The 27,584-nt window shown below is 33.9% G+C and overlaps 1 protein-coding gene across 3 annotated transcripts in view; it reads right to left on the reverse strand.

Annotated features, from left to right (window-relative positions):
• Positions 1-1,914: 1,914 nt before the first annotated feature.
• Positions 1,915-27,584, reverse strand: part of LOC101887976 (myc protein) — a 65,816-nt gene continuing 40,146 nt past the window's right edge. For 2 of the 3 annotated variants that reach the window (XM_005188250.4, XM_005188251.4), the window contains exon 3: positions 1,915-3,800. In XM_005188250.4, the coding sequence (XP_005188307.1) occupies positions 2,950-3,800 (851 nt within the window). In that variant the 3' untranslated portion in view covers positions 1,915-2,949. The remainder of the gene's footprint in view (positions 3,801-27,584) is intronic. The other variant, XR_009341939.1, reaches the window with a different exon arrangement.

Below are 27,584 nucleotides of genomic sequence, written 5' to 3' on the forward strand. Positions count from 1 at the left end.
AAAGAAAAAATAAAATAGAAAATAATTCAAAATTTTTGTTTATGCTAATTTTTAATTGCATACAATTTAACGATTAATAATTTTTTTTGTTGTTTCCGTTTTTACGTATTCTTTTCAGTTTTTATTTATCAATTATTATTATTATTACAGTAAGTTCAATAGTTTTATTATAATTATGCAACAAGTTGTTTTTATGTATTTAGATTTCGAGAAAATAGGTTTTATTTTTTTCTTTTTTTTATTTTGTGTAGGGGATAATGGAAGGGAATTCTGGGACGGGTATGTAGAAATCTTTGTGGGCCTTATCATTGCGTTTGTGTTTTTTTTTCTTTCATAAAATTTCGTCAATGTAAGTAGTTTGGGGTACAATGGGGTGGAGGGGGGATAGTTTGGTTCTGTTTGTCTGCTGTTTAAAAACTAGTGTATTTTATGTGGTTTTCTTTCAATATTTGAAGTTTTTTTTGTTATCTATAATAATATTTTTCTCTTACATATGAAAAAATTAATAAAAAAAATAATCTTAGTAGCCTTAATAAAAAACATCGACAGTTATTCGTTTGAAAGTCTATCAAGTTCAGGTTTGCCATTGTCGTTAATCCTCATTAAGTAATAAAAAAATCGGATACCCCCAACAATGGCAAACGGATAGACCTTTAGCTAGTTTTTGTTTTCCTTAATGGTTATTTTATTTTTTTATATTTTGTAAATATTTATATGTGTTTGTATATATAGAATTATGTATAGTTTTTTTTATGTATATATAAGTAATATATCAAGTGTTAAAATCAATTATTTTCGATGTAGGAAAAAAAGATCGGTTATATATATACATACCCACATAAGCAAGTATATATTACTACAAAAATTATTCCTTGTTTAAGAGGTGAATAGACTTTACGAAGCTTAAAAAATGAAATATAAATGATGATGATGATAATTTGTACAAAAAAAGTTGCTTTGCATTATTTTCAAAAAACCAAAAAATTAAGAAAAAAAATTGTAAATAAAAAAAATTCTGTTACTTTTCAAAATAGCAAAATTAAAAAAAAAAAAAAAAACAAAAAAATAAAGCTTCAATTTTTCTTCCTTCATTTCATAATTAAGTGTTATCATTTTGAGACATAAGTGGTGTTTTGCAGTTTGTGGCGGAAAGTTCAGTTTCGTTTCAATTTGTGTGTATGTGTGTTTGTTTCATTTTTTTTTTTTTTTTTTGGTAAATAAGTTTTATTTTTATTTTCTTTAGAATCCACAGTATTTGTTTTTTTTTTAATTTGTACAAAAATTTCATTCATTCATTTCATATTTTTTTTGCTTTCCTGGGATATTTGCCAAATTAATTATTTAAAAAAATATTTTGTTTTTTTTTTTTCATTTTTAAATGATGCTAAGCAAACTTCTCTAAAAATTATTTAAATTGTAAAGCTTTTTTGTAGAACCAAAATCAATATCAGTATTCAAAACAAAAAAAAAATTAAAAAAAGTTAACATAAAAATATTTGTTTTATTTTTTTTTTAATATAAACTTAACATTTTTATGATTTATTTTGTTATATTAATTAAAAAATAATTTTTGAAAATAGGAAGCTTGGTTATTTGTTTTTTGTTTCAGGTTTGAATATATATATACTTAGTTTTTCTTTTCTTTTTTTTTTTTAAAGCCAATGATGCCAATCATGAAGTTACACACTCGATGTCAAAGAGAGATTTTTTGGAAATCTCTGTGTGTTAAAAAAAAATAAAATAATTTGTTTTCAATTTCTATACGCTACGCTCAGAAATTTCTAAATTCCCAGCATTATTTTCCACACTCCATTAATTTTTTTTTCAAAATATTCTGTTTCTTACACTTCACATGGGGGATTAATTCATATAAACTTTGTCGTTTTTTTTTTTTCAAATTTGACATGACATTAATTTGTTGTTTTTGTTGTTTCTTTCAACTGGTTTTTTATTTATAATAAAAAATGTTAAATAGTAATATATTCTTTATAGTTCACAGATCTTCTGGGCGATTTTCTTTTTTTTTTTAAAAAACAATAAAGAATTAAAACAACAACTCTACTATCGCTGTTGTTGTTGTTGGTGGTTGGTTATCACAAAAATAAAAAATATTTCTAAACAATATATGATATAAAGATAAATTTGTTGTTGTTGTTGTTATATAGTAATAGGAAAAAGTTGTGTTGTAATATTAATTAAAACATAGTTCTCTTTTTTTTTCAAAAAATAAAAATAAAAATTTACAATGTCAATTTCGAGAAAAATAAATGTGCTTTCTCTAAAAAGCAGCAGGCTAATATCAAATAGTTTTTTTGTTGTTGTTTTTATATAAAGAGGGAAAAAATCTAAAAATTAAAATAAAAATACGTTCATCAATCAATTAACTTAAAATCTACGAAAAATATGGTTAAATTTTTGTTTTGAAAAATAAAAAATGAAATAAAAAGGAAAACTCAATAAACATTTCAATTCAATTTCAATGTTCAAAAAAACATAACACAATTTTTCATGGGATTTCCTCAATTTTTTGTTGAGGAATCTTTAAAAAAACAAAATAGGTGACTAAACTTTAAGCTCTCACAACAAAAGGCTTTCTTTTAAACGTCAATTTGTTTTGAATCATGTTATGCCATACGCAAGGTTTGGGGATTTGATTCCTCTCGCTCTCTCAATGAAGGGTTAGCATCTACTCTCTTTTTTACAATAAAAAAATTAAAGATTTTTTTGTTACAAAAAAAAATTATACAGCCTTGTGGGGGTTATGATACCTGACGTCTCACTTGTAATAATGGACCACACAGACCACTTTTTTTCTTTGTTTCACGAATAGAAGTTACATTTCTCCTCCATCTCGTTCTGCTGCCGCTGCTGTAACCAACCAGTTGGCTATAGCATTTTCAGCGCCTTCACCACCTTCATCTCATCATCATAATTTACCATTAGATTTTATCAATCTCTTTGTAGTTGCCGCAGTTGATTCAAGAGCTCCTGTTTCCGTCTCAACTCATCCTTGAGCTTGGCCTTCAATTCACACAGCTGTTGATCCTCTTTGGTCAGGGCCTCACACAGTTTGGCGGCCTCACGCAAAATATTCACCTTCGGCGCCCGCTCCTTGTCCTTTATGCTGGGTATTTGCTTTTTCAGCGCCTCAAAGAGATTTTTCAAACCGATTCTACGCTGGCGTTCCATGTCATTGTGCAAGTTACGTTTCTCAATGGTATCGGCCGATTCATCGAGACTAATGCTGCGGCTAACCGCCCCAGATGGCTGCAGATGTATGGTGGAGACCATGTGTTTGGTTTTCTTGCCGCGATGCTTTTTACTGGGTGGCAACACAGTCCCGCTCATTAGCTCACCATTGATTATTGTGGAGGCACCGGTGATGATGGTACCTGCACTGCCATTTGCCAAAAGACGTTTACGCGACTTATCACCCGTACTCAGCATATTGGAATCTGTCATCACAACAATTTGTTGTTGCTGCTGTTGTGCCGCCACATATTTGCTGCTACTGCTGCTGCTGCTGCTGGTGGTATATTGATTTTGATAGGGTGTGGCAGCCGGCGAGGGGAAGCGTGAATTATTGACCGATTTAACGGGACTATTGCTGGCCGGTGTGTATGGCAATTCGTAGGAACCGCGACGACGTGGCGGTATGGTACGTATACCGTTCGGTGTCTTGACAATACGGGCAGCATTGAACTTATGAGCGACCTTAGTTTGTAGGGCACGACGATCCTTGTCCGAGGGATTTGTGGGTAGTTTTTTATCAGTGATGGAGACGACATCGATTTCTTCTTCTGCAATGAGAAAAAATGAAAGAGGGGGAAAATAAGTAAAATTTATTTTCGGTAGGAAAAAATATATTTTTTAATATTAATACAATAAGGAAAAAATTGAAAGATTCCCCCACCCCATTTTTTAATTACTACGTCCCTGAATATATTACGTCCCATATATTCTTATACATGGAAACCCCCATAAAAACTTGTTACTAGTAATGTTTGAATTTTAATCCGATACCTACTACATATATTACTATTTTTCCCAATTTCTTCTTCTGAAGTTGAAGAAGAAGAAGGGGAAGAAAAAACCTCAACAACGACAACAATTCATGTGTAAAAGTTCATATGGAGTCATGTTAGGCAATTATTCATTCATAAGGAGGATATATATGCAGCATGAAGCTTTCCCAGTGACACTTGTCATATGACTAATGGTGAAGAAAGGGGAAGGGGAGAGTGAAATTCACACAGAAAAATGCAATGACTTTTAAAGCGGATTACAAATGCCTGAGAAGCAGAACAATCATTATCATCATCATCATACACGTCGTCTTCGTCTGCAAGGCAAAACCTAAGGTATGACAAGCAAAATAGAGAGAGAGACTCTCTTCTGTGATAACTCACTGCTGATGACGATGGTGGTTGTGGCGACACATTATCATCATCATTCACGTCTTCGTCTTGGCCATAGACAAATGTAAGGCAAAATAGAAAGAGACCTCTCTTCTGTGATAAGTCATTGATGGTGATGATGAAAATACTGTTGTCATCATCATCAAGACGATGAAACGCAGAACTTTCCATATACTACATTTGTTAGTTACTAAACTATACACATTAAATTGAAAAAGAAAAAAACTAAACAATTTGGTTGTCATGTTGGCAGGATGGCTGCTCCAAAAAAAAAGTTTAGTTAATAAACTTTTCTTACTGCCACATTTTGACTCACTCTCTTTCTCACTCACTCCCTCTCCTGTCATGCCTGTTTGTCTGTCTCTGTTTCTGTCCTTTTTTTTTTTGTTGAAGGCAAGTCATTGAACTTTCTTCCTTCACATCCCCAACAAAACATGACAAATCATGTCTGTGAATTTAAGTGCCGAACGAGCGAGAAATAGTTGGTAGTGAAATTGCTGTTAGATTTTTGGCGCCATTTGGCCATTTATTTTAGGGCATACAATAAAATCATTTTGAGGTCATAAATCCTGGGCCAAATAAGCCAATAAAAAATAGTTTTTTTTTTTTTGCTTTCGGAGTTTATGGCAAAAAGTATGAAACAAAACTATAAATGCATGATAAAAGCTTGGAATGTGGATGAACACAAAAAATGTAACACACACACAACCACTAATGGAGCAATAATTTGGAAATTGTAGAGGAACAAATAAATCAAAGGATATCATTAAAAAAAAAAAAAAAACAAGGAAAACACAATGTGATATTAAAAAAAGAAAAATTAAAAAATATATCAAAATTAGATCGATGATTGGCAATATCGGCCCAGCCCTTTTGTTTGGAAGTTACCACCAACAAATTATGCTTTTTAGGGAAAGTCAAGAAGTGAGTGTGATTCTCATTCAATTGAGAATGACAGAGCGCAGAATTGCTCATTTTTACTCAGGAGCGAAACTAGCAGTATTGCTCGATGAATGGGAGGGAGGAATCTACTCTTCACTCTCTTCTGTTGGGGGGTAAGAGGAGAAAAAGATAGGAGAGAGAGAGAGAAATACACATATGTAGAAATACAACTATGGTGTAAAAAAACTAAAAGAGTGTGCTCGACAAGTGTAGAATCGGCTCGATTTCGAACGAATTTTACTCCCGCTCCAAAACGAGGAAAATGTGCTCACTCATATTCGAGCCACATAGAAAAATTGAGTTTGCTCGATTTTTTGTTTTCTTTTCCCCGGGAGCAAGCACTTCGCAAATTCAAATGAGTTTTTCGGAGCCTGGAGAGTGTTCGACACCATTTTCTACACCGTGAAATATTTCTGATTGTAAATAAAACGCAGAATTTCAAATACGGAACTAATTGTTATATGTATGTGTAATTCTTGTAGTTGCCAGATTAGTAAAATTATGCCTGAAGATGTTGAAAAGTCCCAACGAAACGTTGGGTAGAAAAGGGAAAATAAGTAATTTTTATTTATTTTCAAGGAATAAAAAATATATATATCTTTAGTTTTTTATTTTTGTTTTATTTCTATATTTTTTTATTTTTTTTTAATTTTTTATTTTTTAATTTTTTTATTTTTTTAATTTTTTATTTCTTTAATTTTTTATTTCTTTAATTTTTTATTTTTAATTTTTTTATTTTTTAATTTTAATTTTTTATTTTTTTTTACTTTTTATTTTTTTTTAAATTTTTAATTTTTGTAGTTTTTAATTTTATATATTTTTTTAATTTTTTATTTTTTTTTTAATTTTTTTCTTTTTTTAATTTTTTGTTTTATTTCAATTTTACTTAGGCAAAAAATATAATACGAAAATTATCCTACAATATCCCAATTTCTGTTAAAGTTATTGGGTTGGAATATATCAACCCCAACCACCTCCCAGCGCCACCCCTCCCAATCAACAACAAATATGTCACCCTTCATGATCCAACCAAAGAAGAAAAAAAAAACGGTTGCAAAGAACAAATATAAGACATAACCATGTTTGACAATATAACCACTAGTCATGGCTGTGTTAACGACTTTTGCCAGCAGAGAGGAGAGAGAGAGAGAGGAGGAGTTCGAATTCAACGACGACGGCGACAACGATGATGGTAAGGCGGCCTAGTATTGGCGTCAAGAGCTTGTCGTCGACACACTTAAGAAAACTTCCGCATAGTAACAAATACAAAAACGAAAAAAAAAAACATAAATACTCTTGTATGTATCAGCACACAGAAAACCAAATCAGAAACGACTACAACAACAATAACAAAAATTAAAACATATTTTAGCAATAATACAAATACAAAGTCCAAAGAAAGCAAAAGACTTCGAAATAAAGAAAAGAAACACACACTCACACATACGTATATATATAACACGAGTAGAAGAAGAAGACAAAAAGTCGGCGGCGGCGGCGAACAAGTTAAAATAAAGCCTATAAAAATTGTTTTTTTGACGCAAATGTTATATATATACAACTTACATACATATATAAATTTGTAGATAATATAAATAACCAAAAAGCAACGGCAGCAACAACAACAAAACAAAACTACAGCATTTGCCAATCTAATAAAGAAAGTCTATGTGGAAAAAAAAATCAAATACCATCGAATCATATATATGAGCGACCAGTCCAAAAGCACCCAAATTGAAACGCATATAAATAGGGGGCCTGTCGTCGACAACCAACCAGCAGCGGCTAGTCGTGTCTAAACGCCTGACCAAAATTAAAATCAAATGTAAATGAAGAAGAAATGTAGGCCTACACACAAAATCACCTTAGGAAACATATCACAAAAAAAAATACCCAAAAAGAAGGAAGCCTACTGTAAAAGTGTCATGCCGACATAAAATACCGACTGAAAAGCAAAATAAAAGCTTCTATATTAAAACATAACATAACAGAAAAAAAAATTAAATGACGGACTGGTTGACTGGCTGAGAACGGTCATAGAATTTTGCCATATTTGAAGGGGGGCCAACGCAATTTTGCAATGGCCAGATATAGAAAAGTGGCAATATGTTGTCATATGGAGATCAACAAACAGTGGGACCCAAAACAAATTTTTGTTTGTACAAAAAAAAAATAAATAAAAAACAACAAAAAATATTGCAAAAAAATAAAAATTGAAAATACATTACAAAATTCAAACATATTAATTTTTTCTCAAAAAAAAAAAAAAAATGTGTGAAAAGGTTTTAACATTTGTGCAGCTATTTTTAGTTATTATTAGTTATTTATATAATTTGTTGCCAGGTATGAAGGAATGTAATATTTCCAATACATTGAATAGCAACAAAAAGAACACGCTGCTCATCCAATAAGCACCCACTTCATAATTGCAAAACGCACACGCACTCAACGCCCAAATGTTCGCACATTTTCGCCTCCTGACGCAAATGCAAGAAAAAAAGAGTAATAATCTAAAACAGAGATAACACCAGCAGCAGTTGTGCAGACAGACCACCACCCTCTCCCAAAACGTCTCTCTCTCTCTCCTGTATGTTGTGAATGTACTTAGCATACGCAACAAGTGTATACATTAGAATTTGATAATTAAACTTATATCAGCTGCTTGCCTTCTTCCTGCCAGACACATCAGACCTACCAACCAACCCCCAAACGCCGATCGAACGACCAACCAACCAACCAACCGATTTAACATGCGTAAGACTTTTCTGCTTCACACCTAAATAAAAAAACCTTATATAAATAAAACAGCCAATGCTGAAAATATATTCGATTGAAACAATAAAATATGGATCGTTTGAGGAAAAAAATTGGGTCAGGAAAATGTTTCGTTCAAGAGTTTTGCAAAAAAAAAAAAAAAAAACAGATTAATCACCACTTTATTTCATTTAAAAAAATCGATTTCCAATTTTATGCGAATTGCTGACTTGTTCGCAAGACATATTGAAGATTGTGACCCTTTGTGGGACAGCTACCAGAAGGAGTGGGCCGATATGTACCATCTTCACAACAGATCTTCTGTTAGTATAAATATTAGAATTAGTGAAGTTTGAAAAAAATCAGATGCTTATTTCTCATTTCATAAGCGTTTTAATTTTTTAAAAGGAGTGTTCTGATATATTCCATGTTCACACCAGATCTTGTGTTAATAGAAGTATTGAGATGTGCCGAGTTTCAAAGGGATCGGATGTATATTTCGCATTTTATGAGAGTTATAATTATTCAAAATTTTGACCCCTTTGTGGGGGAGGTACCGAAAGGAGAGTTATGTTCTATCCGTTCTTCATACCAGATCTTGTGTTGTTAAAAATAATGATATGTGCGAAATTTGAAGACAATCGAACAGTTATTTCACATTTTGTAAGATTTATAATTATTCAAATTGTTTAACCCCTTTGTGGGGGAGGCACCAGAACGAGTGGTCCGATATTGTCCAATTTTCGCACCTGATCTAGCACTAATAAAATTATTAGGATTTGCAAAGTTTACACAGAATTGGATGTTCCTTTCCATGATATTAAGTAACCCCCCTTCAAATTTATATTAAGTACTCCCCCTTCTTCTCTCACAAAAATTCCCCTGAGGTGGGGTAATTATTAATTTTGTAAATTTTTAGAATTCTTTTTCCCACATGTATTTCTCACTCCATTTTATATTCATAACTCCATTATTAAAAAAATGTTAATTTCTATGTCAAATTAGATGAAGCAGAAGAGAATAAAAAACGAGAAACTTTATGATGGATATATATAATTGCATATAATAACCTACGGAAAATTGCACACAGAAATACTATGGAGATAATTATGAAAATTACAATTCCAAAGTGTAGAGATCTCTCATATAGGTGTTCACATTTTTCCAACATGGACGGACATACCAACAATAACAAAGAAATCGAAAAAACCCAAAACCCCCACGGGGGTCGGTCTTGCATTAGAAAAATAAAAAAAACTATGTATTTAGCAGCGAGAGAAGGTGTTTTGGGGAGAATATGAAAACAAAATTAATTTAATTACATACCATCAGTCAATCATTCAGTTTTGCCAACCAGCCAGCCAGCAAACAAACTCAACGAGTGGCTATAAACAAACATTATCATACATGTATGAATCTACCATATTTGAACGAACATGTGAATGGGGAAAAAATGCCATTAACGCATAATATGTACCTGGCGGCTATCATCATCATCGCCATCGTATTGGCTGGCTGGCTGGTTGGCTGTCATATCATTTGTTCATTCATTCATTCATTTATTGCCTCAATCCACCATCATTCATTCACTTATTTTGCCAATTATTTTCTTTAAACATTTACACCAATTAGGTGTTGCTAGATTAATTATTTGGAAAGGGGTTTCCTTTAATTAAATACTTGAAAGAAATTTGAAAAATTTTCCACTGTTTTATAATTTGAAATTAGAACACGGCATAAAAAAGGAAATTATTTGGCACGTGCATATATTTTTTTATACGCAGGAATCATGCTGATGATTACACTTTCACTTCTTCACCTACTATTCTGCCAGCCAACGAACCTCCCCCGCCCGTATTCTGTGTTATCAAGAATTTATGTTGCTGGTGGTGGTTCGGCTGTTGGTCTTTATCATTAATTTGCCAACAACATTATCACCAAGCCAAAATGAATGAACAAAAAAAAAAATAAAACATAATAGACCTGATTTTTTTTCTGTCTTGAACGAAAACGAAATGAAATTCAGGTTGACAACTGAATAGAATTTTTACTTTGTTTTAAATAGCTACGCACGCACAAGTGTGGGCTTTCGGTACACACACATGATGCGGCTGGCTCTCTGGTGGCTAGACAGCCAGGGGCATGTGTACGCCATAAAAATATATATTTTGATAAAGAAATAATACCAAAAAAATTAACAAATGGAAATTTATATAATTTTTTTTTTCAGTGTACCACATAATTTTTTCTGCCAGTGTAGTTTTTTTTTTAATTTTATTAACTTTGGCTTAATTACTCTGTCAGGCTGGTTATTATCACCATCAAACATCATTTTGTTAAAAAAAAGAATCCTAAAGGGGCTAGGCCAAATAATTGGTCCTGCAATGGGCCCTGCCCACGACTACTACCACCACCACCTATGCATGTATGCATTTGGCCTATTGTGAGATTTTATGTTAACGCAAGCCGGCACGCAATATTTACTTAACCGTTACCCAAGAGTATCGTAAAAGAAAAATTCGCCAAAGGACGAAGTAGACGAAGGGGACCAAAAACAGTAGTAATACACCCAACTAACAACTGCAGTAGTTGTTTAACAAAGAAAGAGGAAGAAAAAAAATAGAAACAACAACCAACCACAAATAACCGGCAGCACTTATCCAAAGTACGACCAACAATATCACACACAGGAAATATTTGGCTAATAGAATTTTTTGCACGCTCTGGCTTGTTAAAGCGGAAGTTGGCGTTTTTTGTTATGTTTCTAAAAGGCCATAATTCGCCAACAATGCGAGTGCTTGAAAGTAAATAAGATATTACAGAGTTCATAGAGCTCTAAGACCATGCAGCACCACACTCTCACACACACCCACTCACCCACTCGCCCAACGGCACGCATATGGGGAATAGTAGTAATAAAAATTCCCATAAGTAGTGACGACATAATGTAAACTTCTTTACAAAACAAATTTAAAAATAATTTCAGGGTGGAGACAGGAAATTATGGTGTTTGATTAGTCATGCAGACGCATTGCAATTAGTTAGAAAGAAAAGTAATTGAAAAAGGCCTAACAAATAAGGTATTTATTTATAAAGGCATTACCGGGTAATGACCGGTACTGCGTGCAGAAAATGTGGGCTTTCTAAGCAAAGTAAGGCGTATCTTTTAAAGAGAAATCACAAAACTCATTGTGGTACCCCACAAGAAAGAAAAAATAATTAAAAATCTAATATGGTATTTTGGTAAAAAAACTCATTACCCGGTAAGGACTTTACGCATAAACATAGAAACGCATTTTAATTACAACACCAGAGATTGATGCGGGTTATCTTATAACAAAATTATGCAATAAATCAATCTATAAATAGAACTTCTATCAGGTAGACAAACAATAATTCACATATTTCATTACCCAATAGATTACTTGGTAATGTAAAGTTGTCGAAGGCATATTTTTTTGTAAATACAAAACAAAAAAGCTACTGTGGTATTCCACAAGAAAGTAGAAGTAATTAAAAAAACATAATAAAAAAGAGTGTATTTAAAAAAGGACATTACCAGGTAAGTACTTTAAGCATCACCTTAGCCTCAATTTTTTAATGAGGGCAACACTTGAAATCAATTCTGTTCATTTCTATGAAAATTGTTTAATATATAGTCCTATAAATAGGTCTTTTTTGAACGACAAGCAATTATTCACATATTTCATTACTTAATAGATTACTTGGTAATGAGAAGTGTTGCAAATTGTCACAAGAAGTTGGCAAGCATACCCATCGTAAGCTCATCATTTATGTATAATATTTTTGGGGGGGATTCACATAGAAAGAATTTTTGCACTTTCAAGCAAATTTTTCCGATTAGTTTACTCAGCCCATTACAAGGTAAGTAAAAATAGAATGAGAAAAAGTATATAAATTAGCAACATATATTTACATCTCATGTTACAAATTTTTGAAAGGATTCACATAAAAAAGTCATGTTTGCTTCTCTTATTATCATTCAAAAATAAACATCTGCTTACCCAATACCTTACAAACTGCTGAAAATGGTAAGCAAAAGTCTAAAATTTGGCCCTGAATGGTAATTCTTATTAGATTTACTAAATTACCATTAGATAACTTGTTTAGCCAACATTTCATGTAAATTTTAACCCAATTTCAAGTGGCCGGCACCCGCGACCCAGTTGGAGGCATGCTGCTTTTTTGCTCTCAAAAGGCAATGAATAATTTTCTTAGAGCATACGAAATGACCTCCAAAGGTATGTGGTGCAAAACACACTCCACTGCATTATGGCAAAAAGGAGAGAGAGAGGGAGAAGGGAAATCAACATTTTTTTGTAGATGCAACTATTTTATGGAACTGAATTAAGGCCTGAGAGTAAAAGGAAACAAAAACAAGAAATAGATATCCAGCAGCCAGCCATCCAGTTAGACAAGCCATTCACTTTAAAGTTTCACGTGTTTGTGCTGTATAGTTTTTTTTTTCATTTTAGTGAGCTTGCCACAAACTCCACATCTAGGCAGGCAGGCAGACAGACAAAAACTAGGTTTGTGGTGTGAGGAGTAAGTGAATGCCTGACATGCAGTTTTCTATATATGAATGCAAGCCAGCAAGAGATTGCAGCAGCATAGCATTGGTAATTGTATGGTTTTTTTTGCTGCTTGGGAAACCGGAATTCGATAGGAGGACAGACAACAGTTAGAAAGATAGGCATGAAAAGGAAGGACGGGCATTTTTTCTACTGATAACTTGATTTTGCAGCAAAAGGGAAGGAAGTGTCAAGTAGCTGGCTGGCTGGCGGTGTGGCTATTTAGCGGGAGGGATGCTGATGGCCAGCGATGTACCTTCTCAGAAGTTTGGGTTTTTTGTGGAAGTGTATTTTTTATGGTACCCATAATAATGCCATAAAATTTGTATAGACATAATGACGAGACAAGACAAGGCTGTCTATCTCGGCTGGTTACTGTGGGGAATGTTGAAGCTATGCCGTTGTGCTAGGCAGGAATGTTGGCTGCTGGTGTAACCACAATAGGAAAGTCAGCTTAAAACGAAACGTGTGTGTGAAAAGCAAAAAAAAAAAAACTTTTCAACACGCGCTTAATCTAAACAACAGACAAAATCCGCCAAATTCCCCTAGAAAAGATGGGGAGGGGAAGAGAGAGAGAGAGGAGTTTTGTCATTTGCAAGCCAGGAACACGTTTTCATTTGAATGCCGGGTTTTACGCCATAGCAAGACTTCAAGGCAATCTCCAAAGAAGATGGCAAGAAAAATATCTTCAATATGGCTTAGGCCAGCCGCCAAAGTGATGGCGTTTGTTTTTCTTTTTCTGTTTTTTCTTGGAGAGGAGCATAATACATTATGATTGACTGGCAGAGTACAACTGGTGTTGCATGCTGCATGTTGGAATCATGTCGCTGTAAGACATTATTACATTGAAGCAGGCAGATGAGAAAAAGCACAAGAAATCCGGCTAAACAAACGATATATTAAAATATTTGAAAAATGTCAAAAGAGAAAGGATTTTTCGCTCCGATGTGTGGATGTTGTCATAAAACATACCAAACAAACAACGGAGACACAAAGTAATTGCCCGGCTTGCTTGGCTGGCAAACGGGAAATGCAGCGATGGCAACAAACTCCTTGGATGCATTCCTCCATCATCATCAGTTGATTCTTTGTATGAAAAAAGTGATTAATTGCAGAAGATGACAAGTTGTAGCTTTTCCCCCAAGTATATACAAAAGCAACAACAAATTTCCAACAAATGCTAAGTAATTACCAAGTAATAAGTTATATGGCCTAATGTCATCATCATTGGGCCAGAAGACAAGAAAGACAACTAATTTCAAAATATGCGGAAATATTTTAAGAATCCGTTTTTAAATTAGTCTTTAAGTAATTGCTTAAATAATTTCTAGAAGAAAAAAAAAACAGACATCAAGGAGATTTGTTGGAAAAAATATGTGAAATCTTCTCAACATTGCGGCAATGGAAATGAAAATTGTAGGCCAGGTATTAAATGGGAGATTTCAAACAAAAAAATCTTAGAAATCACTGAAAATGTCTTATTTGTTAAAGAAAATTATTCAGTTTAAAGTTCCCTTAGAACAACAAGTAATTATACACATATGTCATTACTTGATAGATTATTTGGTAATGACAAGTGCTGAAATGGATTCTGCTCATTCCTAAAAAAAATATTTATTACATAGTCCCATAAACAGGACTTTGCTTTTAACGGCAAGCAATAATTCACACATGTCATTACTTGATACATTATTTGGTAATGAGAAGTGTTGACATGATATGCTCATCATTTATGTACCATAGTTTAGAGAGAAATCTTGTAGAAGTTTGTTTTTCACCTTTAAACAAAAACTTCTGATTAGTTTACTCAACTCATTACAAAGTAAGGACAAATGGAATGAGAAAAAAAGTATGCAACTTGGAAATATATTTTTATATTTTTTGTTACAAATTTTTTTGAGAAAATTCACATGGAAAATACTTTTGCACTTGTAAACTAAATTTTCAAAAACAAACTCCTTACCTGGTAATGGAAACAGAAGTGAGGACAAGAATTTAAAATGGGGAAACATAAATTCATAAATTTGTGTATTCAGTCAAGATATCGCATAGGAGTCTTTTTTTGAACTTTTAAACAAAAACTGGAGATTAGTTTATTCAACCCATTACAAGGTAAGGACAAATGGAATGCGAAAAATGTATACAACTTAGAAATATATATTTTTACATTTTAGGTTACATATTTTTTGAGAGAATTCACATTGAAAATACTATTGCTTTTGTAAACTAAATTTTCAAAAAACTCCTTACCTGGTAATGGAAACAGGAGTGAGGACAAGAAGCATTTAAAATGTAAAATATAAATTCGTATATATTTTTGTGTATTCAAGTCAGGGGATCTTCAGGGCTTCAGGCTTCTTTCAAAGTATTGTCAAAATTTTATAAATATTCACGAATACTGCTTACCCAATGCCTTACAGTTTCGTGAAAAGCGTATGCCCAAAGTCTAAAACTTCTAATCTTTGAGATTTTGGAAATTATTACCAAAAAAAATGTTTTCAAGGACATTATTGGACATTTTCATAAAACAAATCTTTAGATTTGATATTTTTAAAATTAAAAAAATATTTCCAAAAAAAAATTTTTTTTTTTTGAAATCTGAAATGCCTGTTTTTGCTGTAATATCTCGATTTCCTGCCGATTTTTTTCTTTCCAAAACTTTATGCCCTTGCCTTCCACCTTTAAAAATCTACTTCCAAAATGCTATTTATATTCCAACCTAACATGTCACCAGATGCCTTCCATTCAAAAACAACTAAACCGAAAGAAGAAGAGCAAGACGCTTTGACATCAAACCAACCACCCACTGCACTGCACCACTCCGCCTCCTCCAAGCAGCAGCCCACCGCCGAATGTGGCCCACAAGAAGTGTGAATTGAAGGCGTCAGAAGAAAATGTTTATTATTATATTAAAGCTTTTTATTACATTACCCAGCCGAGGAATGCTATTTGATTATTTTATATATCACCAAGCGTAAAATAAGAATGTCAGAAATGAAGGAGATTGGGGGGGGAGGGGGAGGATCTTGTGCCTTAGATAGATAAAGACGATACAAATTTGTTCTATTTGTATACAAATACAACACGCGTCGTGGTGTGTAGGTGTACGACGACGCAAGTTTTGTTTTAGTTTAGGTTAACAACAATTATAGACAGGCTAGCTTTGGGTCCGGGGGCCACGTGGGGGCAGCAGCCGACGTATTTGGCACAAAATATACAAATTTCATTTGCATTAATAGAAAGTAGCAGTAGAAGAATTTCATCATAGTCCACACTCTACTGCTCCTCCGGCTGACGTGATGGTGTGATGGTTTGAATGTAGCTGAGAGCCTGGTATTTTAGCTCACAACAAAATGGTTGTGTTGTGTGGTTGGCTGCCTGGTGGGATTTTTTGTTGATAGGAATTTTTGCATATGTATTGAAGTGAGGCATCCATTGCTTCTTTTTTTATTATTTTTAATGGAAAATTACACCCACATTTAGGAATAGCTAAACTTGTTTAGATTAACATGGGTTCCCGCTGTCTGCGTCATTCAGTAGATTTAGAAAAAAACCGGTGGACACAAAATCATAATAAAATCCCATTAGCCGGCAGGCAGGCAGGCAGGCAGGAGGGTGGATATTTCCATGAACCATGAATGGGAATAAGATTCGAGGTGGGAAAAATGTGCGTCAAAAGAAAAAATCAACAACAACAACTTGTTGCTTCACTTTTTGGTTTGACAACAACAAAACACAGACACCCCAGGATAATAAAAAGGGACTGCACGATGTCGGTTTTTTCTTTTTTAATGAAATTAAAGACAAATAAATACGACAAGGGGTTTACTTTGAGAAAGGGCTAAAGATAATACAAGTTACTAAACTAAAAAAAAGATAAAAATATTAGAAATAATAAAAGTGACAATTTTTTCCAGGGAAAGCAAAGGATTCCGGCTACCTGTCACACACACACACACATTAGGGGTGATACTACCCAAGCGTATGTGGGAAAATGTAAAAACAACTAAATTAAAATTTTAATTTGAAACCCCATGAAGAGAGAGGGGGGAGAGAGTTCTAAATCCCAAAAAAAAATGATAACAACAGCATCATTAAATGCTAACGAATTCTTTTGAAAAACACCGCTTTAAACCCCTCGCAGGCATTTATTATATGACTCATGGGCAGAGGCCACAAGATTCTGAAAATTATTTGTGCTTGTCTGCGTGTGTTGAGAAGGAACCTGTTACTCCAGATTTTTTCTTTTTTTTATTTTTTTTTTTTTTTGTATTTTTTATCTTTTCGGCTAGTCGAAATTTTAAGATTGTTGCGGCGGCGCACCAGAGACAAAAATTCAATTTAAATTAAATTTTAATTTATTGCCAATACCGGGGACACATTACATTCTTGTTGTCCTGTCGTCTCAGTTGTAACTGGTTCTGTTCTGTTCTGCCCCCGACCCCTTTCCCCTCCACCATGCAACGAGCATGCGTTTCATACTTTCTCACAATAAACAAAGCTGATAAATTCGTGTGCTTCACCACGCTAAATGTCTACAATCATGTTTATATGCCGCCGTCGCCTCTCCCCCCTTTTCCAAAAGCCAACAAACCAAAGAGCTCACGCAGACAGCAAGACTGGGACAGACAACACAACATGGTACAGCACAAAAAAGGCCGGTAAAAATAAGCAAAAAAAAAAAAACAAAAACACCGGCTCGCGGTATAAAAAATCACAATTAACCGGCAAAGCAAACAAACACAATTTTACATCACAGGGCAAAAATATGACACACAAAAAAAAAATCCAAAAAAAATTTAAATAAATACTTTGTGTTGTTTTCAAACCCGTTTTTAGTATTTATTTAATAAAATAAATTTTGTAATATTTTTGTAATATTCCCTTGAAATAACTTCCCTTCCTAGTGCTATTTATTTGCATGTGCATGTATGTTGTATATATTCTGCCGGATCTGTGTTGTATGTTTGAAAAAGTTAACCTTGCGCAAGCTTAGTCAATGGTATTACCAGGCGTTCAGCAGGCCAAGATGGTTGAGTGTTATGCATTGTTTATATTGTTGGCGGTTTGTGTGTGTGTAAGTGTGTCTGTTCGTGTTTTTTTGTGTAATAGAGTCGCGCATGCGCAATCTCTGTTGCTGTACGGCCAAAAAAGAAACCATTGCTTGTGCTGATGTTGTTTTACTAGTTGGCGTTGCTGCTATTGATCTTGGCTTAATTTTTGTTGCTATACAACACAAATGCCAAGCAATGCAAGCGTAGAGACAGACAGAGAGAGAGAGAGAAGAGCGAGAAAAAAATCCCAAACAAACGGACTTGGCAACAAACTTCTCCATTAACTCTTAAAGAAAACATTTCTGTAATTTCAGCACCATCAGCAACATACCATAGCCAATTCCGATGATATATGTACGAACATTGCCGTTTCACAAGAAAGAAACTAGTTTTGCAGTTTTTTTTTACAAAACCAATGCCAGGTTTTTTTTCTCTCGAGTTCGTGAACGAACATGTTTGAGGTTTTTTTATTTGCAATAAATCTTGAAAAAATGTTTGCTGTATATCTTTATTCATTTTTTTTTTTCATAATGAACTGCGTCATAGGCCAGAACTATGGTAAAGGAGGAATAGCAAGCACTATCGCACATCATAGTTTGCCATTGGCAAAAATTATCATTCTTTTGGGTTTTCGTTGTCATTGGCACACCCAAGGTGGTATCTACAGCGATAATGTTGTAATTGAAGATAGATAGATTACATACATACAGTTAGGAAAAAAATTAAAGAACTGAAATTTTCAAAATTCTTTGGAAGACAAGTGTAAACCTCCGCCCATCCACTGTTCTATGACACGATCGTTGTTTGGTTGGTTTTATGTTGCCTGAAATTCTTTACCATATTGTTGCTGTTATTATTATTGTTGTATGCTTCTTTCGTGACCATCTAAACATCAACAATTCTTGTCACATACATTGCCGTTTTAATTTTCTCAAGAATTATGCAAATTCTTTTAGAGGGTATTTTTTTCTTTGCCAAAAACAGAAAAGAAATGTCGTTGTGTCAAAACACTTAGCCAATCGCTGCCAATCATTCAATATTATTATAAAATTCCGAAGAAATTGCCGCGGACACAAAAAAATGAGTCACACAATTCTGAATGGATTTTGTGGGATTTAGAACAAATGAGAGATGACTCATTACAAAGAGTGGGCCAAGTAAGCACTTGTTTATCAAAAAAAATGGTTTCGTTTTCAAAAGATATGGAAAAATAAAAAATAAGGAAAATGTCCAGGTCTTATGATCAACTCATTACAATGTTATAAAGATGCATTACCAGGTAAGCACATAAGTATAAAGTTTTAAAAAGGAATACAAAAGTTATTTTATTTTTCAGAATTGGTGCAAAATCTTCGGGTTGGTCCAATTACATGCCCCTTCAAAACTAATTACAAAGGCATTACCTAGTAAGTAAGAAAGGAAGCATAAACATGATCTCTCAATATTTTTAAATGCAAATAACTAACTGCAAAAACCTATCAAAACTGTTGAAATACCTTACTTGTCCCCCACAAAAGTAATGTCTTTCCATGAAAAAAAAAAAAAACAAAAAAAAATTCGAGTACAGTTCAAGTTCCCATAAATTAAATTGAAAATCTTGATATCCGTTATGAAAACACATGTTGTAAACGAAAGTTCATGTGAAAATTGTAAATAAAAAAAAGAGGCGTCATATCAATTTTTTTTGTTTTGCAAAATTGCAGGCAAAAAAAACCCAAGACAATTTTAAATATTTACACATGTTGTGAACATTGAAAATTTTCCATTCACACGATAAGTAGGCTGGGTTAAAAATTGAAAAAGAAAACAACAACAACAGCGTAATAATGGCAGGAAAAGTGTTTATATCATCGGCACAAAAGGAAATTGAGGCATTTAGCCGGTCGGCCGGCCGGCAATGTGGGGAAACGCCCCTATCAACAATATTGAGAAAACTAACTATTTTAAGTTGTTTGGAGCGAAACATTTATTGTTTTCCAATTACCTCTGCAAAAAAAACCACAAGGACCACAACCATGACATGTTATGTGTGAAATTGAATCTTAATGGGGTTCTTTTTACACCTTCGACAACGAAAAAGAAGCTTATCTATTGTGGTTAATTCTACGTTTCTCTCCCTCTCTCTTTTTCTCCCGGGTAACATTTTTTTCCCAACAATTTGTGACCAGGGATTCGTTCTGTTGTCTTGTTGTTGCACTCAAGTATGACAGTGTTTAAAAGACTTCCTTGGCCCCCGCCACTTCTCTCGGCCAGAATGAATACATTTTTTCCATTCATAAAAATGCAATATTTTTTTTCGTATTCTGCTTTGCATTACAACGTCTGATGCATGTAATGTTAACCTTTAAACCATCAACATCATCGTCATGTGGCGAGACATAAATAAGAAAATAATGCAAGAGGAGGAGAAGGAATGTCCCCCCTTCTCTCTATCATTGCAGATAAACGCCCCAATGACAAATCGAAAAGAACAAGATACGATGATGCTGATTCCATGATGATGAAATACAACAGTAACCACCAGAAGCTGTGGGAGAATTTCACGAAAGCGAAAATATGGCTTTTGATGAAAACTACATGGGCACATACCTACATATGTGGCATGTGAATGTTGGCGATTTTTTTTCTTGCGGTTTTTGGCCTACAACCCATTATCGCCAGGCAAACGCACTTTATTCTTCAACACATTGCACACTCTTTTTCGATTGAGTGTGGGAAAATAATTTTTGCGATTTACTTTTAAAAGATCGTTTTTTTCGTCTTTCTTCTAAAATCCCCAGACTTGCCACAGTTGCTCTTGCTGCTGCCACTTGCTTAATAGGCTGAGTAATACATTCAATAGTGATGTTGTAGTAGAATATTACATCACTTTTGTTCTGTGTAGTCGTCGTTGCCAAACAAGATACCAGACTCATAAAGTGAGAAGAAGAAAAAAAAAGCCAAAACAATTCTTTCCATATGATAGATGATTTCATACTGTGTGTGAGATGATGATGCTGATGCTGCTGATGCCTAAATTGATATAATATATAATATAAAATGAATGAATGAACGAATGGATGGATGGATGTATAAATTAATAATTCTCAATGATGAGTAAGCATTGGAGGAATTTCAAAACACAATTGAATATTCAAATTAGCAAAAAAACAGAAATAGAAAATATTTTCTATTTCTTGGGTGGCTATCGAAGGACCAAATTTCAATTATTATCAAAGGACATAACTGAATTGAATAGGAATGCCAAAATCCGCAGGATGTCACGACTACAGCCATGGCTAATCCAAATATCTAAATTAGCAAAAAAAAACCGAAAGAGAAAATTTTTGCTTATCTTGAGGGGGTAGGTAATCGAAGGACCAAATTTCAAATATTATCAAAAGAAATAATTAAATTGAATGTGGATACCAATATCAGCTGAATATCTCCACTACGATCATGGCTAATCGAAATAACAGAAATAAATTTCGCTTGATAACATTTTTGGTCCTTCGACCTGTTTTTTTTTTTTTGTTTTACTTCCTCGAGGCGTTTTTTTTTTTTTTGGTGCTTCAATCTGTTCTAAACATTAAAACTTTGAAACTTTGACCATGGCCAATCGAAATACCAGAAATAAATTTCGTTTGATAACATTTTTGGTCCTTCGACCTGTTTTTTTTTTTGCGTTTTTGCTTCTTTGAGGCTTTTTTTGGTCCTTCGACTTGTTCCCAACATTAAAAATTTGAATCTTTGATCATGGCTTATCGAAATACCAGAAATAAATTTCGTTTGATAATATTTTGGTCCTTCGACCTGTTTTTTTTGCGTTTTTGCTTCTTTGAGGCATTTTTTTGGTCCTTCGATCTGTTCTAAACATTAAAAATTGGAAATTTCTATGGCACATTAATAACCACCCTTTGGCAACCTCGCAAAAATTATTTCCCCAAACTTAAAATCGAACGAAACATATTGCAAAATTGAGTTCATAAATCTTCAAATAGAGACATGGCAGGGCACCTCATCGTTTTGGCACTTTTTGCAACAATTCAAAACAAATTTACATTTTTATGAGCCATAAAGCCATTTCGATGTCATTTTTTGCGTAATGGGACAACAGGACCAAAGAGGATGCAGCAGAAAATGGCAAAAGTACTTGCCATACGACCGGCAATGACGCAGTAATTATAAATGACATTCGTAGAAAAAAATATATATTATAATCATAAAAATAATGATATATAGGAAATATCAATATGAATTATAGCTTAGAAAGAAAAATGAAGAAGAAGAAGAAGCAGAAACTCAACAAATCCCCAGCAAATGAAAAACAAATCCCTTTTGTTGTTCCCTCAACAAGAGGGGATAACAAGCGAAGGCAACAACAACAAAAACAGTGAGCAATGTCGTTTGTCGTATGACAACAAAAAAGGAGTTTACAAAAGTACTTAACACAAAAGGAGCAAGGAGCTGGAGTTGGAGCAGAGAAGAGAGCGAGCGAGAATCTCAAGTACAACCGTGCACAAAAGGGGTGAACGACAAAAAAAAACCGTCCAAGTAATATTCTGGCTGGCATAGCGCTTAAGGCTCTGCAACTGATGGGTAAGTCGGCTGGAGCCGCAGCAAACAATGTGTACAAAAGATGTACCATTATAAAGTGGATAAAACGGTAGTTAAGTCGTTAAGTACTTGCCAGAGAAAAGGCGTTGTCGTCTGGCAAACGTTTCACAGCCACACACACACTTATACAAAACTCACATCTACATACTACAAGTAACTGTTGCTCTTTTCCCGAAGAAATAAACAAAAAAGGATGTGACATTAAGGAGGAAAAATATATATTTACATAATTTGCTTTTAAAGTTCTTTCTACAAAACACTTAATAAAAAAAATTAAGATACAAATTTTATTTCTATGAAAAATAATTTCTTTTTGCCGCTTAAAGTAGGCAACAAAAAATAAAACCTAAAAGTAGGCAATGTTTTTTGTTCAGTTGCAATTGAAAATACAATTTGTTAATATTTGATTTATTTTTTCCAAAGAATATGGAGAAAATAGCCCAAAAGTATGCAATTAATTTGAGTGAGCCTCAAAGTAGGCAATATTTTTTTTTTTTTTTTTTTTTCAAAAATTGTTGAAAAGTTTGATTTTATTAAATTTTAAATTGTCTACATTTAAAAACAGAGTTTTAAAATCGTAAAAACTTGCTATTTAAAAATTAGCTAAAAAGTTGGCCTAAAAATATGCAACAGTTTTTCTTTTTTTCAAAAATTTAAAACAAACTAGTTTTTTTAATTTTAAGTTTTTTTATATTTATAAAATAGTCTAATGAAAATCCTTAAAACTTGGAAATAATTTGCATTACCCCCAAAAGTATGCAGTACTATTTAAAATGTTTCTTCCTTGAAAAGAAGAGGAAAAAATTGCAATTCATAAAAATGCCAAACTGCTACGGCGGCGTTCTGCTTTAACACCCACCACAGCTACTCCATTCACTTAGAACAACGAAGAACGAAAAAGAAAGATGAAGTTACACAAAAAGAACCGACCGATCGACCGGCTAGCTGGCTGGCTGACTGGCTCTTGCATGCTCCATGAAACAACAAAAATAGTTTGTATGAAAGAAAATTGCAATATATTTCTGTTTCATGTCTCTGCTATAACCAGAGCAAACAATGTAAAACGGAATTATGGTAATGGAAGTGAAAGGCGGAAGTGTACATTTGATTCAAGAGACCATCATCACTGCCGCCGCCGCAACCGTAGTCGTCGTTGTTGTTACTGACTGAGCGCTCAACAGCCAGTGTTGGAGGGTAGAACCATCATCATCATCATCTCACATTGTCACTGAGTTGCCACAGCAGCATCAGCATAGTGTCATTCAGTAGAAGATTTAACGGAAATTTGAGCGGAAATATCACAGAGCAGTGGAAAAATGCAGGCTGGCTGGCTGGCTGTCCGATTGTCAGTTTTGTTTTTTTTTTTTTTTTTTTGCTGTCCCACACAATTGGAGCAAGAAGAAACAAAGACTCAAAGTGTCTCAGTTGCAGAAAATTGACAATGTGACTAACTAACAGCCAGCCAGTCAGCAATGCTGGCATCTCAGAGTTCAAAAAAAATATTCATACAATTGTCTGGGTGTGTCTTGTGATTTTAATAACGAAAAAGGCAAAAAAAAACAACACTTACATGTGTCCGCCAAATGTAGCGACTGTTGTGTGTGTGTTCACACACATAGCCACCACTTGATACAAATTATGCTAACAAAGTAATTACAGGAAATTTTAATTAATTTAATTAATCATTGACAAAGACAACGAGCCAAAGAGAGTGGAGACAAGAGGCAGAGCATAGCCCATGGAGCTTTCTGAAAGCTTTTACTGGTTTGGTGAGTGTGTGTGTGTGTGCAATACATATAAATGACAAGTCCTGAAAATTATGTATCCTGCCATATATGGAAGTTTTGTTTGTACAACACTCCTTTTTATGTTGTCAACAACGAACACATAGCCAGCCAGCCATCCAGTCATACGACGACCTTGAGTATTTCCATTGTATGTGGCAATTTTTATGGCTACACGTGCGAGAGTAAGCTTCAAAGCAAATGGGAGAGTAATTCTCTCTCTCTTTCTCTCTTGCCGCTAAACATACATATATATATATATATATAGTATTGTACATATATATATCTAGTATATATGTATATTTACGACGGCCAGACAACATTAGAGTCATTGTGATGATTATGCCGCACCAAAAATGGGGGCATTAACACCAACAATAAGAACAGAGGCACAATGTCCTGTAGAGACACCTCAAGTGTGAGAGAATGCAGGAGGCATTGCCGCAGACGCCAACATAAATTTTCCATTGACTCGTGTATGGATGAAGTGTATATATACAGTGTGTGGGTGGATGGGTGGTTATATTGCTGTAAAACATGGACTGCCGACCGACCGGCCGGCCGGTAAGCTGCCATGTGGGGGCTTTTCTGGAAAGTCTCAAGAGAGCTTAGCCATAATCAAAAAAAAAAAAAAAGGAGCAAAGGGAACAATTGTGCTATAGATACTGTGGGATATAAAATTTTTGGCGCCATTTGGGTTTGGGTATAGTGGAAATGGGGAACAAAAAGGAATTTGGTAATGACAGCTAAACACACACACACACAAGATATTTAAGGATTGAAGGTAGAGATAAAAAAGAAATCCCTTGCCATGTTGGTAACAGATAGGCATCTTGAAATGGGTTTTTCAAAAAAAAAAAAAAAAAAAAAAAAACAAGAATTATAAAAAAATGCTACTGTCATTTAAAATTTAAAAAATATATATATTTTTTAATTTATCATATAAAATATACTAAAATTAATTAAAAACTGGTCGAGTTTAGATTTTTTAAATTAAATCTTTTTTATATTATCAAAGAAGGTAATAACAAATTTAATTCCAAAAAAATGTTTTTTTGGTTGCCATGACTCAATGGCAAAAATTTTGCGTGTGGTCCCATAAAAACGTCGTTTTTTCTAATTTATTTTGCGTAACGACGAAACACAGCCGGCAGAAAAAAAACGCACACAAAATAAAAGTGATAATTAAAGAAAAATGTTTGCGTTGCCACTTGCCATTTTTGGGAAATTTTTTATGGCTTGAGAGGCGTACAAAAATCAACTAGGCCTCTATGAGGGTACTTCCCAGTGTAAATTATTTAGTTTTTTTTTTTTTTTTTTTTTTTTTTTTTTTTTTGAAAGTAAATACGTATGTATATATGTTTGTGTGTGTGTGATGTATATAAACAAAAACTGGGCAAAAGCAAAAAAAAAATGCTTAACATTTCTTCAGTTATATATTTGGTAAGTACTTTTTTGAAACAAGGAAATTTGAAAATAACACTAAGCAACACAAAAATAGGGAAATTACAGGAAAAAATTCAGCAGAAGGTAGGCACTAAAAATGACCAAAGTGTCGATCACCTCAAGAAAGCGCTTCGCCGAGAATGGGCCAAAATACTACAGAGCAGCATTCGGGCAGTGTGTGACGGTTTCGTTAGCCATTTGAACGCCATAATTCGTACCAAAGGTGATCAATTTGAAAAAATCTAAACTTATTCTAAAATTTGATGCTATTTCCGATATTTTATGAAAAATTATGGCGTTTGACTTTGTTGTATATATCTAGGTATAATAGGTTTTAAGAAAATTCCATTCGAAATTTATATATTAGAAGTGGGAATATAATAGAAAATAAAAAAAAGTGAGATTTCAAGCACAAGTATCTACAAATATAATTTTGGAAGGGGCCCTGCAGCCCAAAATCATTAAAAAATTAAGAATTGGCCTTTATAAAATAATTTTAAATAAAAAATAATAATTTTAAATAAAATAATTAAAAACAAAAATTACTCTGATAGTCATATTAAAAATTCTCTATTTCAATCTTTCAATTTTAAATATACAAATGTATCACAATAGCTATCACAACAATTTCCTGTGCTTAGAAAAAAAAAATAATTTTTTTTCTTATGATCTTTAAATTAAACTACAGCAAAAAAAATTTAGAGAAAAAAACCCAAACACCGAAAAAATTGTTAATTCACAGAATTTAGAGCGCCTAGCAACTAAATTTGCTTAATTCAGCATCTTAAGAGCTACTAAATAACATGATTGCCGCTAGGTAAGAGTATGAGTGAGAGACAACACCCCGGCTGCCGCGGCGAACTCGACAACGACATACTCAAAACAGAACTCACAACGGTTCGGCCATAGACCAAAATCAATTTAATTCTTTTTTTGCAGCAGTGGAATGAAAACAAACCCAATTCTTGAGTCCACACCTTGGCACCTTCCCATACCCCCCTCCGGCAATCTAAAAAAAAAATACTACTACGGAAAAATATTGCAACGTGGCGGCGGCTGACTGCAGTAGTAGTAAAGCAAAAAAAAACAAAACATATCAAAATAAAAACAAACGCTAAAATGTGCAACAACAACAACCAGCATACACTGCAAAAATATATACAAATTTTGTTGTTGTTGTCTCACAGAGATAAAAATACAAGTTTGTTTTGTGGCGATACAACTACAACACAAAGATAAACAAATACTCTACGCTGAATGCATTCCGAGTGCAAAAAAACGCTTTTTGCAATTCTATAGAGTAAAGATAGCTAGCTAGCTAGCTGGCGGAGCGTCGTCTTCTTCTCCTAGTCGTCACGAGAAAAGTGCAAAAAATGAATGACGTTGTTGTGGAGGTCTCGTGTGTGTGCTATGTGCCCGTCGTGATGTATTGCAGTGAATGGCATAGTGTGTGGTGGGGCTCTTTGAGTATCTGTATCTATCATGTCTTGAGGAAACCTCGACATATATCCCCCCAATACCCATACATACACACGACTTGGTTGTATCTACTACTACGACGACAAAACGATGTCGACGCAGCACATTTTGTTCGTCGTCATCAAACGTCAATGCATTGCAATTGTACTTTTTCGCGCCAAAAAGCAATCGGCAAGACGATGGCTGGCATTACGATGCAATGTGAGAGTGAGAGAAGGAAGCCAAGAGAGCAGGGGAGACCCTCCACTATGTGGAATGTTACACTACTGTGGCCCCAAAGTTGCAGCAGCAGCAGCAGTAGTAGTAGCTGTAGTATAGAGCAGTGAGCGTAGCGTAATAGTACAGTAAGAATCATAATCAAGCTATGACACCCCCCCTACACCTCCCACGTTTCTTTTAAGCACATCTCTCAAAGGCCCCTCCACCCAACCAAGTCATTCACAAAACCCATACTACAGCCTCCGTTCTTAGTGCAAACTATTATGCGTGGGGGGTGGGATGATAGAAGGTGGAGAACCC

This window comes from Musca domestica, unplaced genomic scaffold (assembly GCF_030504385.1).
Source record: "Musca domestica strain aabys unplaced genomic scaffold, Musca_domestica.polishedcontigs.V.1.1 18, whole genome shotgun sequence".
Lineage (NCBI taxonomy): Eukaryota > Metazoa > Arthropoda > Insecta > Diptera > Muscidae > Musca > Musca domestica.